The sequence below is a fragment of the Felis catus genome, chromosome D4 (genome assembly GCF_018350175.1).
Source record: "Felis catus isolate Fca126 chromosome D4, F.catus_Fca126_mat1.0, whole genome shotgun sequence".
Classification (NCBI taxonomy): domain Eukaryota; kingdom Metazoa; phylum Chordata; class Mammalia; order Carnivora; family Felidae; genus Felis; species Felis catus.
The window spans coordinates 88410725-88426993 of record NC_058380.1 but is presented as its reverse complement, the minus strand read 5'-3'; the positions used below and the strand labels follow the sequence as shown (position 1 = coordinate 88426993).

General features: G+C 58.3%; 1 protein-coding gene across 1 annotated transcript in view; it reads right to left on the bottom strand.

Moving 5' to 3' along the window:
- Positions 1–16269, bottom strand: part of HMCN2 (hemicentin 2) — a 147466-nt gene that overhangs the window by 11155 nt on the left and 120042 nt on the right. Inside the window, 11 exon segments of the mRNA XM_023242853.2 lie at positions 2379–2648; positions 6888–6969; positions 8231–8421; positions 9426–9560; positions 10596–10809; positions 11658–11848; positions 12334–12468; positions 12812–12946; positions 13196–13303; positions 14886–15050; positions 15820–15941. Coding sequence (XP_023098621.2) covers positions 2379–2648; positions 6888–6969; positions 8231–8421; positions 9426–9560; positions 10596–10809; positions 11658–11848; positions 12334–12468; positions 12812–12946; positions 13196–13303; positions 14886–15050; positions 15820–15941 — 1748 coding nt within the window.

The following is a 16269-nucleotide window of genomic DNA, read 5'->3' as shown; positions in this document are numbered from 1 at the left end:
CACCCACTTCAGGGAACAGGAACGGAGGCTCAGAGAGCTCAGGTGGCTCGCCCAAGGCCACACAGCTCACGGGTGACGGACTCGATGCCCGGGGGGTCCTGGCTCTGAGAGACAGGGAGGCTTTTCGGAGGAGACCTGCACTGGCACGGGGCTAGCTTCGAACAGTGGCTCTGCTGTCACCTCCCTGGAAATCTGGGCAAGTCGGGCCCCCAAGACGCACTTGAGCGAGGAGGTGGGACCACAGATGTGCCAGAGACCTGTTGGGTTCTAAAATGCCAGCTGCTCATGATGGCGGGGTCGGCATGCTGGGGGAGCCGGGGCACCAGGCCAGGGACAGCATGCCGCCACCTGAACGTCCCCCATTCCGTCAGTGGCCTTGGCGCCCTCTGCCCTGCGGCTGGTTTGGCCGGGGTGGGCCAGATCGCTCACAGCAGCCAGGCGGGTCTGCAAGCTTTTCAGGACTAATCAGACGGATGGTGGGGGCACAGAGGGTGCTTCCTCCGGCTAATGGGCCAGCTGTCCTGTCTGCACAGATGGCATCCTGGGGGCTGAGAGACAGAAGCTGGCCTGCCTCCTCCCCCCACCAGCTCTCTGGGGAAATTAACAACCAATTGCCCATGATCTGTCGAAAAAATAACATAAAACACTCAACAGCCAGGGTCCTTAATGGGCAAATCAGGGGGCTGGTTAATTTTGGATTCCGGGAAGCAGTGTCATTTACCCAGTCCAGAGCTGGGGCTTGATGAGATCTGATGCCCATCTGGGATGTCTCTCATCAATATCTGTGGCTCTGGGGTTTATGGGGGGACAGGAACCGGCCATGAACCTACCCCCTGGCTTCTCAACCAGGGGAGGAGGAAGAAGCTGGGGTGCAGATGAGCAGCAGCAGAATGGCCCGGCAGCTTTCGAGGGGGACAAGAAATTGGAGGCCGGGAATGACGAGCCACTGTCAACTTTCTCAGACATGGGATGACTCAGCAGGCCTCTTGCCTCCCACGAGGCCAGGCTGGGCGCCAGCCAGGCCGATGGGAAACGAGGAAGAGAAGACAGCGCTCAGAGTGAGGGAGCCTTCGAAACCTCTGAATGCCTTTCACCTAGCAATGCCCTGTTGGAAGAACTCAGCCCGTAGAAATATTCAGGCCAGCGGACAGGGGCACACCACAGGGTAGTTTTCAGGGAGGAGGGTGGGGGGACTGGGAAAAAATAAAAACAAAACCCAAGCCTGTTGCTTATTTAACAAAGCCATTTGTGGGGCGCCTGGGTGGCTCAGTTGGTTGGGAGTCGAACTTCAGCTGAGCTCAGGATCTCACGGTTCGTGGGTTCAAGCCCCGCATCGGGCTCTGTGCTGATGGCTCACAGCATAGTACTTTGCTATGGCGGCCCTGAGATACTCAACCAGAAGCCATGTGCAGAGCGCTGTGGTTTGGGGCGTGAGCTTTCCAACAGGAGAGGGTAAGGACGGGACCCAGCTCTGAACTAAAGGGGGGAACCGCTCAGACCCGAGGCAGCGCGTGTGGCCGGGCGTCAGAGAACCGCTGAATTTCTGGAGCCGTGTGCGTTGGTCTTCTGTCCCTGTCCGCAGGAGATGAGGCGACCAGGGGCCACAGAGGGTCCCACAGTTGGCTGGCGGTGGGGTTCAAGTGGGTTTGCAAGCGGCAAAGTGTCGAGACCCCGCTCCGGGGCTGGAAAGGTGCCCTCTGGAGCAGCGAGGAAGTCATCTGGCCTTGGGGGCGGTGATAGATCAGTGATGGCTGTCACGGCCAGGGACAGAAATCCAAAGCCACAAATATGGCGTATTTGCTACAGAGACACGATTAACTTTCAGAAATGAGACTCAGTGACTATCCGCGGTGCGGTCGGAGTCGTTTCACGGTGGTTCCTCAGGATAGTCCTTTTCTCTGTTTTGAAGTTTGGCCCCAGGGAGGAGGGAGCTGAACGGTGAGGCCCGGCGGGGGGGGGGGGGGGGGGAGGGGGGTGTGTGTGGCAGCTGTCGTAATGCGAGAGAACAGCATCCGTCACTGTCCACCCACCATGGCCTAAGTCACAGACTTTTCCCAGCAACCCCCAAAGTGGGCACCAGGGCACCTGGTTTTATTCTGCCCACTTCACAGCGCTGTGGAATATCCAGAGAGAGGACACTGTCTGTGCCGATACGAGCGGCAAACACTTAGCATCTCGGAGCCTCAGTTTCCCCAGCTGTAAAGGGCAGGGTGGGTAAGGTGACTCAAAAGGCCTTTTTCCTCCTAAGTCTGTGATTCTAAGCAAAGGGAAGAGTCGGGGGGGGGGGTGGTGCTGGCAGGACAGGGGGCCACGTCCCCCCCCACGAAGCAGGAGATCCCGCCTCTGTCCACAAAGGTCTGAGCGGGGACACCCCGTACCTCTCACGGCCAGGACCGCTCGGGCCGTGGCAGAGCCCAGAAGGTTGTGAGCGACGCACTCGTAGATGCCCGCGTCCTGGGCCTCCACTCGCTGCAGCCACAGGCCCCCGTCGGGCAGGGTCTGGAGCCGCCGGCCGGCCCGCACGGGCTGGCCCGCACGCAGCCACTCCACGGTGGGCACCGGCTCTCCCGAGGCCTGACACTGTAGGGCCACGTCGTCCCCAGATCTCGCCGTCACGTCCCGGGGCTCCACCCGGAACACCGGGGCGCCTGTGGGAAGCCCAGGGCAGCTGTTAGGAACGTTTGGTTATTTTTGTGTGTTCAGCTGCTGCTTGTTCGTTCAGACGGCTTCGAAAATGCAGAGGTAGAAAGGGGAAAACAGAATCACAAGTGAGCATCACATCCCATCACCGTTCTGAGCATGCCCTTCCAGACACCGTTTCCGTAGAACGTGACTGCATTGCTCATGGCTGCTTCCTTCCTTCCTTCTTCACCCCACAATAAATCCTAACTACCTTTCCATGCCCTGAGATCCTCGTTTTTAGTGCCTCCTTTCGTTTGGGTCCCTCACGGGGATGCTTCTAACGATGCCAGATGGCAGACGGGGGCCCCGTCAGCGACCGTGGGTGAGTCTCACCAAGTCTCTCCCTGGCCCTCCGTTTTCTCGTCTGAGAGACGGCAATCCCTGTCCGCCTGCTACCACAGACCCTCCGAAACGGCTGGAAGGAAGACACTCGTGATAGCATTTTGGCTTCTCCACGCGTCCCAAACCATAGCATTCTGATCCAAGAAATCCCTTTCCGTCTTAAACCCCCGAACGTAATCATGTCTGCAAAGATCCCTTCTCCAAATAAGACCACGTTCTCGCCTGGGAGGCGAGGACACGGTCGCTCAAATGTCGGGGCGGCCGTTTGTCAGCCTCCCACGGCCAATGTCTCCTAACGCTGAATACATGCCTATCGTGTGGCCCGGCCACTCTCGGACGGACACCCGAACGGAAAGGTGCCTGCGTGACCGCCAAAGGCACGCGTCACCTGCCGAAGGAGCGCCGTCCGTAACTGCCCCCAAGCGGAGGGGAACCATACAAACCGTGACATGTCCGCACAGCGGCGAGCCATACCGCAACGGGGATGACAGGGTGAGCCACTTCCGCGTGCGGGCTCACGCGGCGCTGTGCGCAAGAAGCCGGACACGACAGCGCACGCGAGAGGGTTTTGTTGCAACAACGGTCAAAAAAATAAGCAAGAGCTGGCCGTGGCCGCGTGAAGGGGTCAGCAAATGCACAACTTGACAGAATTATCCAAGCCAACTATTTCAGGGCTCTGGAAGTCAACGGAAGGCAAGCCACAAATTGCGAATCATTGGCCCACGAAAAGCTTCCAGAACTTTGGGCGAGGACGGTGGAGGCGTGTGGCCTGGGCCTGCTCCCATCCGCCACCCCTACTCTTGAGCTGGGGGCGGGGCTGGCCGTGAGACCCCAGCTTTTGCTATCACAAGGGGCCGATCCGATTTGCGGGAGGAGACGATGCAGGGGTTTTGTGGGGGGAGGGGCAGAAGCGACAGGAAGCAAACAGGGAACTGACGCCTCTGCTGGCCTGCGGAGACCAGGGGACCAGCCGGAAGCTTAAGGAGAAGATCCTGGAAACGAGGGAGCCCTGGAAAGGCCAGACGGGGTCTCCACACATCCCTGGCTGCTGTGGACAGCGGGCACCTGTGCGGGGATCTGGGCGGGGGTGGGCCAGGAGGAGTCAAGGCCGAGGTCCCCTCAACACCTGCCCCAACTCTGACTCACCCAGATGCTTGGATGGGGGGTGGGGGGGGGCGAGGCCTTAGTTTCTTGGCCCTTTAACCGTTAGCAAGTTTGACCGGGGTGCGTCTTGGTGCAGAACTTCTCCGGGTTTATCCTGTTTGCGTTTTGCTCGAATTTTGTAGCCCTACGTCTTTTGTGACAACTTTTCGGCTCTGGCGTCTCTGGGTATCTTCTCACCCCTTCCTCCTTTCCTTCCGGGACCCTAACGCCACGATGTCAGATCTCGGCTTCGTCCCACACTGGCTCTGAGGCTCTCCTGGTTGTCCTATTCGAGTCCGTTCTCTCTCTGTGGTTCCGACTAGGCGAATTCTATTGTTACGTCTCCAAGTCACTGATTCTTCCTTCTGTCCTGTTCATACCTGTTCACACCCATCCACTGAGGTTTTCATTTTATGGAAGGTGGGTCCTAAGACTTCCCTTCGTTTCTTCTTCACAGCTACTATTTCTTAAGATTTTAAAAAAATGTGTATTTATTTATTTTGAGAGAGAGAGAGAGAGAACACGCGCAGGGGAGGGGAAGAGAGAGAGAGAGAGAGAGACAGAATCCCAAGCAGGTTCTGCACGGTCAGCGCAGAGCCCAACGTACGGCTCGAACTCCCAAACCGTGAGATCGTGACCTGAGCGGAAGTCAAGGGTCAGACGCTTAATGGACTGAGCCACCCAGGCGCCCCCATTTAACCATTTTTTAAGTTGTACAGTTCAGTAGTGTGGAGCACGTTCACATCACCGCCGTCCATTTCCAGGACCTTTTCGTCTCGGAAAACTGAAACTCTAGATCCATTCAGCCACGTCTCCCCATTGCCACGACCCCCGCCCCGCTGGCCGCCGCCATTCTGCTTTTCGTTTCTACGCATTTGACAACTCTGGTCACCTCACAGGACTGGAATCACACAGCGTTTGTCTTTTTGTGACTGCCCTCCTTCCCCTGACGACCTCAAGTTTCGTTCATGCACCAGGTGTCAGAATTTCCTTCTTTTTAAAGGGTGACTAACAGGGGCACCTGGGTGGCTCAGTCGGTTAAGTGTCCGACTTCAGCTCAGGTCACGATCTCGTGGCTCGTGGTCCGTGAGTTCGAGCCCCGCGTCGGGCTCTGGGCTGATGGCTCAGAGCCTGGAGCCTGCTTCCGATTCTGGGTCTCCCTCTCTCTCTGACCCTCCCCTGTTCATGCTCTGTCTCTCTCTGTCTCAAAAATAAATAAAAATAAACTTAATAAATAAGTAAACATTTAAAAAAAAATAAAGGGTGAATAACATTCCAGGGTACGAATGGGTGAATTTTGCAGTGTATATATTGACAAAGCTGTTTTTTGTTTTTGTTTTAAAGCGATCTCTATGCCCAACATGGGGCTCGAACTCACGGCCCCAAGGTCAAGCGTCGCAGGCTCTGTTGACTGAGCCAGCCAGGCAGCCCAAGCTGTTATTTCTTTTAAAGGCAAAACCCTGGGGGCGCCTGGGTGGCTCAGTCGGTGAAGCACCTGACTCTTGACTTCGGCTCAGGTCATGATCTCACGGTTCGTGGGATGGAGCCCTGTGTCGGGCTCTGTGCTGACAGTACGGAGCCTGCTTACGGTTCCCTCTCCACCCCCCTCTCTCTCTGTCCCACCCCCGCTCTCGCACAGGCATTCTTTCTCCCCCCTCTCAAAAAAAAAAGCAAAACTCCGGACAGGGTAAGTTACCTGGGGCAGGGCATTGACTGGAAAGGGGGTACAGACGGAAGTGTCTGGAAGCTGGCAGTATTCTGTTTTTCTATTTTTGCCCTGGGTCAACTCGGTAGGTTCACATGATAAACATACATTGAACTGTTCACTTCTAACATGTATCGTCCCTATGTATGTTAATCTTCAGGAAAAAGTTTTATTAAACACCTCTAGGCGGTTTCACAGCATTACTTCGAGGCTCAGACAGTGCTTTGTAATCTGCAAGCTACTTGGCAAATGCAGGAACTGTCCCTGCGATCTTGTTGATGGTTGTGAGTTTGAATAAATGGGTCCCCCCCCGGGGCCTGGCTGTCGGGTCCCTGGATATTCATTAGCCCTCACCCCGCTCCCCATTCCCCAACTGGGGAGCCATTTCATAGGATTTCAATTGTGTTTTCTTTTTTTTTTTTTTTAATTTTTTTTTCAACGTTTATTTATTTTTGGGACAGAGAGAGACAGAGCATGAACGGGCGAGGGGCAGAGAGAGAGGGAGACACAGAATCGGAAACAGGCTCCAGGCTCTGAGCCATCAGCCCAGAGCCCGACGTGGGGCTCGAACTCACGGACCGTGAGATTGTGACCTGGCTGAAGTCGGACGCTTAACCGACTGCGCCACCCAGGCGCCCCTCAATTGTGCTTTCTGAGTAAATACTTGTAAGAGAGTTCCAAGTCCCTGGCCCTGCCTTTTTTAAGTTTGTTTATTCATTTTGAAAGAGCTGTGCGAGCAGGGGAGAGGCTGAGAGAGAGACGGAGAGAGAGAGAGAATCCCAAGCAGGCTCTGTGCTATCAGCACAGAGACAGCCGCAGGGCTCGAACCCACAAACGGTGAGATCGTGACCTGAGCTAAAATCTATACAGCCAGACGCTTAACTGACTGAGCCGGCCAGGTGCCCCTCTGCCCTCCATTCTTGTCAGATAGCCGGGGACATGCGCCAGGCGCCCACTCTGCACTGTCCCCCCCTGCTGGGGCCCAGGGGAGGGGGAGGGGGAGGCCGAGACTCACTCTGCAGCACAAGGGTCACCACTTTCTCCACTGCACCCATCTCATTCTCCGCCAGGCACTGGTACCGACCCGCGTCGTCCATCTGCAGGTGGGGGGGGGGGGAGAGCAGGTGTTCAGGAGAGCAGGAGGAAGGGGACCGCGCACAGTGAAGACCATCACTCCGTGGCACGTTCCTGGGGATTCCTTGAAAACCAGGGGTCTGTGGCGAAGCAAGTCTGGGAAACACGGAGTCGAGACGACAACCCGCTTCTGGCCGCAGGATTCCTTGGGGCTCTTATGGTGCTGGAGCGTGCAGCGAGCCTTCCAGAAGGGAGACGGTTTGCAGTGTTTTCCCGGCTTAGTGAGAGGGAAGCTTTTCCCACGGGGCACGCACCACCCTGGCCACTGGGGAAACTCAGGAAGAACAAGGCTCGGCTTCACCTCTGAACGGCAGCTGGGGGATGGGCTGAGGCCGCCGTCTACACCCAGGAGGTGACGGCCTGGACGCTGCACCCAAGGGGACTGCCGGGACAGCCCAGCATGCAGGTAAAAGTGGAGATTTAGGGGTCAGATCGGGATGGGGCCAAACCCTGGCTCCGCTGCTGACCACACCTGACTCGTGACCAGTACGCCGTGTCTTTGGAGCGAATCATCTCCCCGTCGCCAAATGCGGATCGTAACCGCTAAGAGCAGTGGAAGCATTACAGGAAATCATGCTCGACGAAGCCAAAGTACCTGCCAGTGCCTGGCCCGTGGTAGACACTCGGGTCACCTTAGCGGGCAAGATCGAGGGCCCCTAAGAAGAGCCTGACAGGACGGGAGTGTGGATTTCTGCATGATCACCGGGACCCGGGACACAGGAGGGGAGGTGAACGGGTCTGGCCCGAGACCCAAGGCTTTGTAAACAGCACGGAGCAGGGGCCAGGAGAGCTGGGATGGGGTCCTGCCTTGGGAACTTAACTGTTGTGGGCCTCTCTGAGCCTCAGTGTCTTTATCTGTAAAATGGGGCACTCTTACTGGTCTCCTCCGCCCCATGGGGCTGTTAATAATATTTATTGGCATGACCCGGGGACCAGTCACTCTTGAATACCGGTGTGGGTCATCTCGCTGATTTCTTACTGTAAACCTATAAGGTAGAAACAACCAGTAGCCCCGCTCAATGGCTGGGGTGACTGAGGCACAGAGAAAAGTCACTGGCTGGAGGACACTCTAGTTTGTTGGGGGGGAGAATCTGGGAGGTGGGCAGGACAGTGCTCTGCAGACCGTAGAGGACGGTGGCCAACACTAAGAACCCTCCCAAGCCATCACAAAAGGCTGCGGTTGTCCTGGGTGGCCCCGCCCCGAGGCACCAGGTCCTGCCTTGCCTCTGTCCTGTGGATGGTCAGCGAGCCGTTCTGCAGCCGGTGCCGGAGACGGCTGCCCCGGAGCGGAAGGCCGTCTTTGATCCAGCGGATGTCGGGCGCAGGGGCTCCACGGACCACGCAGTCCAGCTGGACGCTGCTCCCCACGGGCTCCACCAGGTAGGAGAAGGCCTCCCCTTGCAGGACAGGAGCTTCTGCTCGAGGTGACATCAGACAAGAGGTCAGAAAGGTTCCCTCAAGGCTCAGCCTCCCATAAGCCCATCCCCAGAGGGGATCCCCATCCGGCATCCCCAGAGGGGATCCCCATCAGCGATGGCAGACAACTTCCGTGGCACGGGTCAAACGAAACAGACTGCCGGGAACGCCGATTTGAAACCGAGTGGGAACAGTGCCGTGATCGATTGGTGATGCCTGAGACGGGCCCAGGAATGGCAGGCAGTGTGAGGAGTGTCATATGCTTGCCCGCCTGGATGGATTATCCCAGCTGCTGGATATTCCTGCTGGATTATCCAAGCTGGATTATTCCCAGTTTGGAAAACAAGGACTACCTAGCCACTGGGACACCTCGGTTGGACACAGCAACACTAAGACGTCCCCGATCCTCACTTCGTGCAAGCAAACCCTAAACCACTCTCGGATGCCCCGTGTCAGTTTCCCATGCTTGCTGGTTTCCTGAGATCGAAACCGGCCGCAGCCGTGTCCCGGTGCCTTGGGTGGCTCGTTCCCTTCCGTCACACTCTACCCCTCCCATCCTGAAATCAAGCAAACTAGGTCATGGCGTCTCGGAAGGTTAGCATGCTGCTCTTGACCAAGCAGGGCCCTGGGGGACGACTGGTAGGCTGGCCAGCTTCAGGTGTTTTTCTGCCAGGACACCTTGGTCCCCGTGCCCTCCTTCCACACTGGCACCGTGCAGGTGATGGCGGTGTAGGCCAGCGGGTCAGATCTCATTCTACCCGCGGCCCAGTCATCTGGGGAGCCGAGAACAATACTGATGCTGGGGCCTCACCCCAGGGAGGCTGGTTTTGAGAGTCAGGGCTGGCACCTGGGCCTCAGCATTTTATAAAGTCCCCCAGGGCACCCCAAGCCACAGTCAGGGCGGAGGGTTACTAGTTCAGAGGCCAGGAGATTGATTTCTTAGAGAAACTAACAGATTGGGTCTAGTGAAGGTCTCAAGAAATCCACATGGCTCACGCCCTACCCTTCACGTGGACGAAGCTGACGGCCTGCACGCGGCCCACTCTGTTCTCGGCCCAGCAGACGTACGTCCCGCTGTCCTCTCTGGTGACTGCCACCCGCTGCAGCGTGCTGCCCCCGTCCTGTTCGGACACCCCCTCTGGTGGAAAAAGAGATGCCCCAGAGGGTTCTGAGCCCAGGGTGCCAGGGACCTCCTGCCTCGAATACTTAACCCGGGCCGGGCACCCAGCAGGTGTTTGACAAAGACACAGAAAACAGGTGTCTCTTCCCGAGAATGGAAGCCTGACCACGTCAGGCCCATTCACGGCAGGCCCAGGCCATGTTAGAGGATGCGGTTGAAGGACCAGCCTTCCGCAACTTTCAGGTCCACACCGCGAGCTTGCTGCGGGGCTGAGGGGTAGGTCTTTGGGGGCCTATTAATCTGCGCTTCCTGCATTAAACCAGTTGGCCCTCAGCACCCCTCTTATCTCCATTTTGAGATGAGGCAGCTGGGCTCAGAGAGGCTGAATCACTCCCCCAAACGCCCACCCCAGGAGCTGGTGGGGTCAGGGCGAAGCCTTCTTGACAGGTGCACGGGGGCGAGCTTCCGCGCCCGGACTCCGGTTTAGGAGCGCCTGAAAACACCATCTTAAAAAGTTTTGTATTTTATTTTTTAAAAGTAGGCTCCACGCCCAACCAGGGGCTTGAACTCACATCCCTGAGATCAAGAGTCACACGCTCCTCCGACTGAGCCAGCCAGGCGCCCCTGAAAATATCATTTTGCGGTGGAGGGGACTCAGCCATTCGCCAGTTCGGCAGACATTCATCGAACGCCCACTCCAGACCCTGTGCCCTGTGCGGGCCCCGTGTCTCCCTCAACATCACGTGGGGACCAGGAAAGGGGTCTGCCGAGGGGCCCAGCAGTGCTGGGGTGTGACACGTGCTCCCTCCCGGGCCCTGAGGTCTGTGGGGCTGAGTCTTTTCTGCAGGTGGCTTCTTGTCAGGTCTGACATGTGACTGGTCACATATGGCCACACCTGTGTTTGCTCGGTGCCCCCCCGCAGAGGGCCAAGTCTGGAGACCCAGCACCCACCAGGCTGACGGACACCCTCTTCCTCTCTACTAGGCGGGGTCTCCCCACCTGTCGGCCCTCCTCCCAGGAGACCCCCACCACCCGCTCCCAATAGGCCCAGACCCGTGACAGGTCGGTCGTTGACGGTCCAGCCGATGCGGGGGGTCGGGCTGCCCCGGGCCGCACAGCGAAGCCACAGCCTGTCCCCGACACGTAGGCTGCGGTCCCCGGGCAGGGTGGTGAAGACGGGCAGTGCCAGGATGGTGAGATGAACACGGTGGTGGGCGCGGCCCGCCGTGTTCTCGGCCACACACGTGTAGGTTCCAGCATCCTGGCCCTGCGGGCAGAGGAGGGGTCGGCCTGAGAACTGCCCCCACCCCCAGCTCCTGGGGACCCATTCTCCCCAAGGTCCCCTCGGAGCGTGCAGCCCAGAGAGGTGAAGTGCTTTGCTCAAGGTCACACAGCTCCAGTAAATGGCTCCCTTTCACCACCGCCCCATGGCCCCCCTCGCAGCCTTCATGAGACTCCGCGAAGGTCACCCGCACCAGCTCATCCATGCTCCCATCATCCCTGAGGTCCTGTGTTTGGGGCCCTTTGTACAGAGGGCTCAGCCAAGCTCTGAGAAGTTCCACGGTGCTCTCCGGCACAGCTAGCTCACTCACCACTGTCCGAGGACCTTGTGACCCTGCCCTGCAGCAGGTGTGTGCCCTGAGCAACCACCCCCCCCCACCGCCCCCGGCTGGAGAGGCGCCCATTTGTAACTGTGGAACCCGAGTGCTGTCGGAGAAGGTGGTCGGGGCTCCCACCCACGCCCCTGGCTCAGGTCAACAACAACGCGTGGTTGAGAACAAACAGTCTGGGGACACAAAGTCATCTCTGTGTCCCGTCCCCCACCCCACCCCATCCAGGGCTCCTTCTCTCCCTCAGGCATTAGCCACTGAGGTCCAGGTTCGAATCTTGGTTCTGCCTCTCGGCAATGGCGTGCCTCGGAAAAACTGGATACGCTCTGAGCCTCAGTTTCCTCATCTGTACTTGGGGATTATGGTACCTATTTCCCCAGATTCCTGGGATTAAAAGCTGCATAGCGCTCAGCGTGGGGCATGACAAACGGGGTGCTCAGCCGGCATTTTCCACTCCTGCCATTACCATTAGACCCCTCGGTGCTACACAGGGAGGGAGCCACACCTCCAAGTTCTTCACCAGCAGCTCCCCAGAAGGCTGGATGGTGAACTTCCCCTCGGCCCCGGACACAGGCTGGCCGTCTTTTTCCCAGGTGATGGTGGGCTCAGGACTGCCGCTGGCCCAGCAGGGCAAGAGGACGTGGGAGCCTTCGGTGGTGGACAGGTCAGGGAGGCCGGTCTTGATCACGGGTGGGACTGTGGGGAGAGAGAGAGGTCTGCTTGGGGGTGAGGGCGGGCTGCCCCCACCCCAGCGCCCTTGGCAGTTGGTGTGCCCCTCGCCCCTTCCTCCACCGACCCTGTCACAGGCCACGGCCCGTGGTCTGGACCATTTGGGGACTGCTGAGTTTGGTGAAGCTGTGACGGGGTGATCCCAGTGCACACACACGCACGCGCACACGATGACTAAAGGGACAGAAATGGCTATGGTTGCCGGAGCGCCAAAACGAGTGAGGGAGGCCCAGACCACTGGCTCAGCAAAGGTCAGAGGAGGCAGAGGGACCCGAGGCACTGTCTAAAGGCAGACCTTGGGCACAAAACGGGAGAAGGCGTTTTTTTCCCTCACTTCCTTCTCGAGCACAAGCCAGGCTGGCACGGGGGGAGGATGCAGGGACGTGTCCTGCCCGGGACGCCAGTGCCCCTAGCTCGCCGGGGTCCACCTCAGCCCCCTTCCCTGGGCCCACCTTGCACCACCAGCCGTGTTTTCCCGATAGCACTGCCTGCGCTGTTCTGGGCAATGCAAAAATAGTTCCCAGAATCCTCCGGGCTGGCGTGGATAATCCGAAGCTGTCCACCGGGTAGGATCTGCGTACTCGCTCCTGGATTTGTGTGTGGGGGGAGGAATCGGGGGTTGGTGGCTGAGCCAGCAGGACCACCGAGGAGAGCAGGAGGGCCATGTGGACTGTTCTGTTTGACCAGGTAGCAAGTGACTCGTTGTGGTCACAGGGTGATGGGGGCGGACAGAGACCCGGAGTCCAGCCGGCTTGCCCCGCTCCCCAGCCTCCCAAGTCAGCCACAGAGTGCTCCAGCAGAGTCTCAAGCTCTGGTTGGTGAACAGAGACAGGTGGGCAGGAGGGAAAGCCGGGCCAGGGCTTTCTGGGAGCAGGCGGGAGGATCCCGGGCCCGGATGATTCTTCCCTTCCTGGTGCTGGGGAGACTCACCTGCAGGAATGCTGAGCCCCTCCTTCTGCCAGGTGATGCTCGGCTGGGGGATGCCCGAAGCCACACAGGAAAGCAGTACCTCCTCGGCCACCAGTGCCCGGACCACGCTGGGCAGAGGCTTCACCACGGGGGAGGCTGCAAGGGAACGGGGTGGGGGGGGGGGCACCGAGGTCCCTGGGGATGCCTTCAGAGAGAGAAGCCTCTAAAAGGACCAGGGGATTCCCGAAATCTTGGCACTGGAGGACAGAGGCGGGCTGAGGTTTTTCTCCCACAGAATCCCATCAGGGAGGCAGAGCAGAGAGGCAGGTCGGGGCGCCTGGAACCCGGGCCCCCCGCACCCCTGCCCGCCTGCCTCTAGCTCTCCACCTGCTGGGGGGCCCTTACCTTGCACAGCGAGGACCACGTGCTTGTGGGCCACGCCCGCAGAGTTGCGGGCCGTGCAGGTGTAGCGGCCAGCGTGGACGGGGAGGGCCTGCCCGATCTCCAGGGCACCTGTGGGTGGCAACGGGGCCCGTGGAGAGGGGCGAGGGGACTCAGGACGGACGTCCCTAGTGACGGCTGGCAGGGCTCTTACATCCCCCCCCACCCAGGTGTCTCTATTGCTGGCCACTCGACCTGCCTCCCTGCCCGTTTGTAAGCAGCACCGGAAAACCTGGGTTCCGGGCCTGCCTACGCTCCCTGTCTGCAGCATAGCGGTGGGCACGTCCCTTCCGCTCTAGGGGCCTCAGTTTCCCCACGCGCACAGTGAGGAATCAGACAGGATGGTCTCTCGAAGCTGCAGGCTGGGATGTCCCAGGATCTGCCGCTGCCCTGCCTAGAGTCCCTGGCCCACCGGTAGTTCCTTAGACCCTCACCCTGCTACCCGTGCCGTGTTCTGCTCAAAAACTTGCCTCCTCCGGGCAGCCTCCCCAGATGACTGCTTTATCCGTCCTCTCTTTACCTTTTCTTTCTTAGTCTTGGCTGCTCAGTGAACCCCGTCTGAACCTTCCTGGACCACCCCAGCCCCAGATAGAACCAGAACCTCAGCTTCTTGTACATGACGGGCTTCCCCGTAACTGCTGGTCAGAAGAAAGGGTCCTGCTTCTTCAGCAGAGTTTGAAAACCGCAGATGTGGCCAGCGGTGCTCAGACCTCACGAGTTCACCAGCTAACCAACTAACACATAAATGCCATTTGGAGAACCCCCGTAAAGCTGCCAACTTTTAACTTTGACGAGCAAAGACGTTTCCAGATCACCCATCTATTATCACCTTGATCTCACAGAAGAAAGGAACTTCCAACACTAAAATAGCAGGGAAAGCATAATTGCAGAGAGCCTGGGTGGCTCGGTTGGTTGAGCGCCTGACACCTGATTTCAGCTCAGATGGTGATCTCAAGGTTCACGGGATCGAGCCCCGCGTCGGGCTCTGTGCTGACAGCTGGGAGCCCGGAGCCCGCTTCGGATTCTGGGTCTCCCTCTCTCTCTGCCCCTCCCCCACTCACGCTCGCTCTCTCTCTCTCTCAAAAATAAATATTAAAAAAAAATTAAAAAACGAAAAGCATAATTAAAAAAAATTTTTAACATTTTTATTTATTTTTGAGAGACAGAGAGAGACACAGCATGAGCAGGGGAGGGGCAGAGAGAGAGGGAGACACAGAATCTGAAGCAGGCTCCGGGCTCCAAGCTATCAGCACAGAGCCCGATGTGGAGCTCAAACTCACGGACCGTGAGATCGTGACCTGAGTCGAAGTCGGATGCTCAACCGACTGAGTCACCCAGGCGCCCCGAAAAGTGTAATTTCAGACTAAAGGCAAATCCTTCCAATGAGCTCAAACCTGCTTTACGGAAACTCTCACGTAGCTATTAATTTCCTCACTTTGCCACGGAGCGGCACCGATCTGTCAACTAACGTCAGAGAACCAGTGACAAATATCAACGCACTAGTGCGTGAGTGGGGATACTAAGGCCCAGAGAGGGTGAGGGGTTCCCCTAGGTCACACAGCAGGGAGTGGCAGAATCAGGCCGGGACTCTCCACTGCGTTCACACCCTCGGCCTGACGCCCCGTCTCTACCCTCACGGCTCACCCCTACTTACCGGAAGATGTGACACGATAGCCACTCCCCCGCATCCCCAGCTGGGCGCCTGCCTTGCTCCAGGACACGACCGGGGCCGGGACACCCGTGCTGTGGCACGTGAGGACCACGGGTGCCATCTTGGTCACGGTGAAGTCTGTCTGGTCGTCAGCAATGGTAGGGGGCACTACGATGTAAGACAAGGCTTGAGGCCCCGCTGAGGTCCACTGGGGGAACATGTAGCCATGGGGCCAGGTGAATGACAACTATCAACAGAGACTAAGACACAGGTGACATCAGTGACAAAGGGCCAGGGAGGGGGGGGCAACAGAGAGAGGTCACATTCACCCGCTTGGGAGGTATTTTTTTGCTGGGCTTTGGGGGACAGTTACGAACTGCTTTCTGTAGGGGTGCCAGCTAGGCATCTCCGGAGGGTTTTACAAGAGAAGGGAGCTTTGTGGGAGCTCAGAGTTGGGGACACCACATAAGCCCTCCAGGGGAAGTGGCATTTAACCTGAGACCCGAAGGAAGAGCAGGGTTGGCTGGGTGAAGGGCAGAGGGAACAGCATGTGCAGAGGGAACAGCATATACAAAGGCCCTGAGGTGAGGAACCAAAAGCTAAGCAGCATGATGATCCCAGAGCGAGGCGGGCATTGGGTGAGCTGAACTTCAGGTGGCTGGGCCAGCATGCACGGGACCCTGTGGGCCCAGGTGACACCCTGCATTCTATCCTGAGAGCCGTGGGCAGCCGTGGAGGGAGGAATTTTAACCAGGGCGATGGCAAGGTCAGATCTGGGTTCAGAACATTCTGGATTGGGGAGAGGCCTCTCCCGAGAGCTCCTAAGTGCCACGAACAGTGCTGGGGCCAGGGTGGCGTCAGCGTGGGTGCGTGGGATCAGGAGACGTGCACACTGTCCCTGTCCTGTTTTCTTCTTCCTCCCTCTGCTCCAACTCACCGTGAACGGTCACCTGGTAATGCCTGCGGGCCTCGCCCACCTCATTGGTCACCACGCACTCAAACTGGGCTGAGTCCTGGGGGCTGGGAGCTGCCAGGAGCAGGGCGTTGGAGGGCAGGAGCCTGGGACGGACAGACAGACAGATGACCGCTAACCAGCCGGCCTGGCTGACCCGAATTCAGCCTGTGCAGCAATCTGGATGCAGGGGACTGGGGTGGGGGGGGGGGGTCTCCTGACTAATTTCCCTTCTGGTGTCTGGCCCCTAGCCCCGAATGTAGAAGTTTCTTCTAGAAGTTTCTACGCTTACAGGTCTGGCAGTTGGGCTCGTGGGCAAGTTTAATTGTTACCCCCGTGGTTCTCTATGTCCCTGCACGCTTTCTGTAATCGGACACCTTCCATAACAGCGACGGTATCCAAGTCCTTGATCGGAACAGCTCAGGTCTGTTGAGC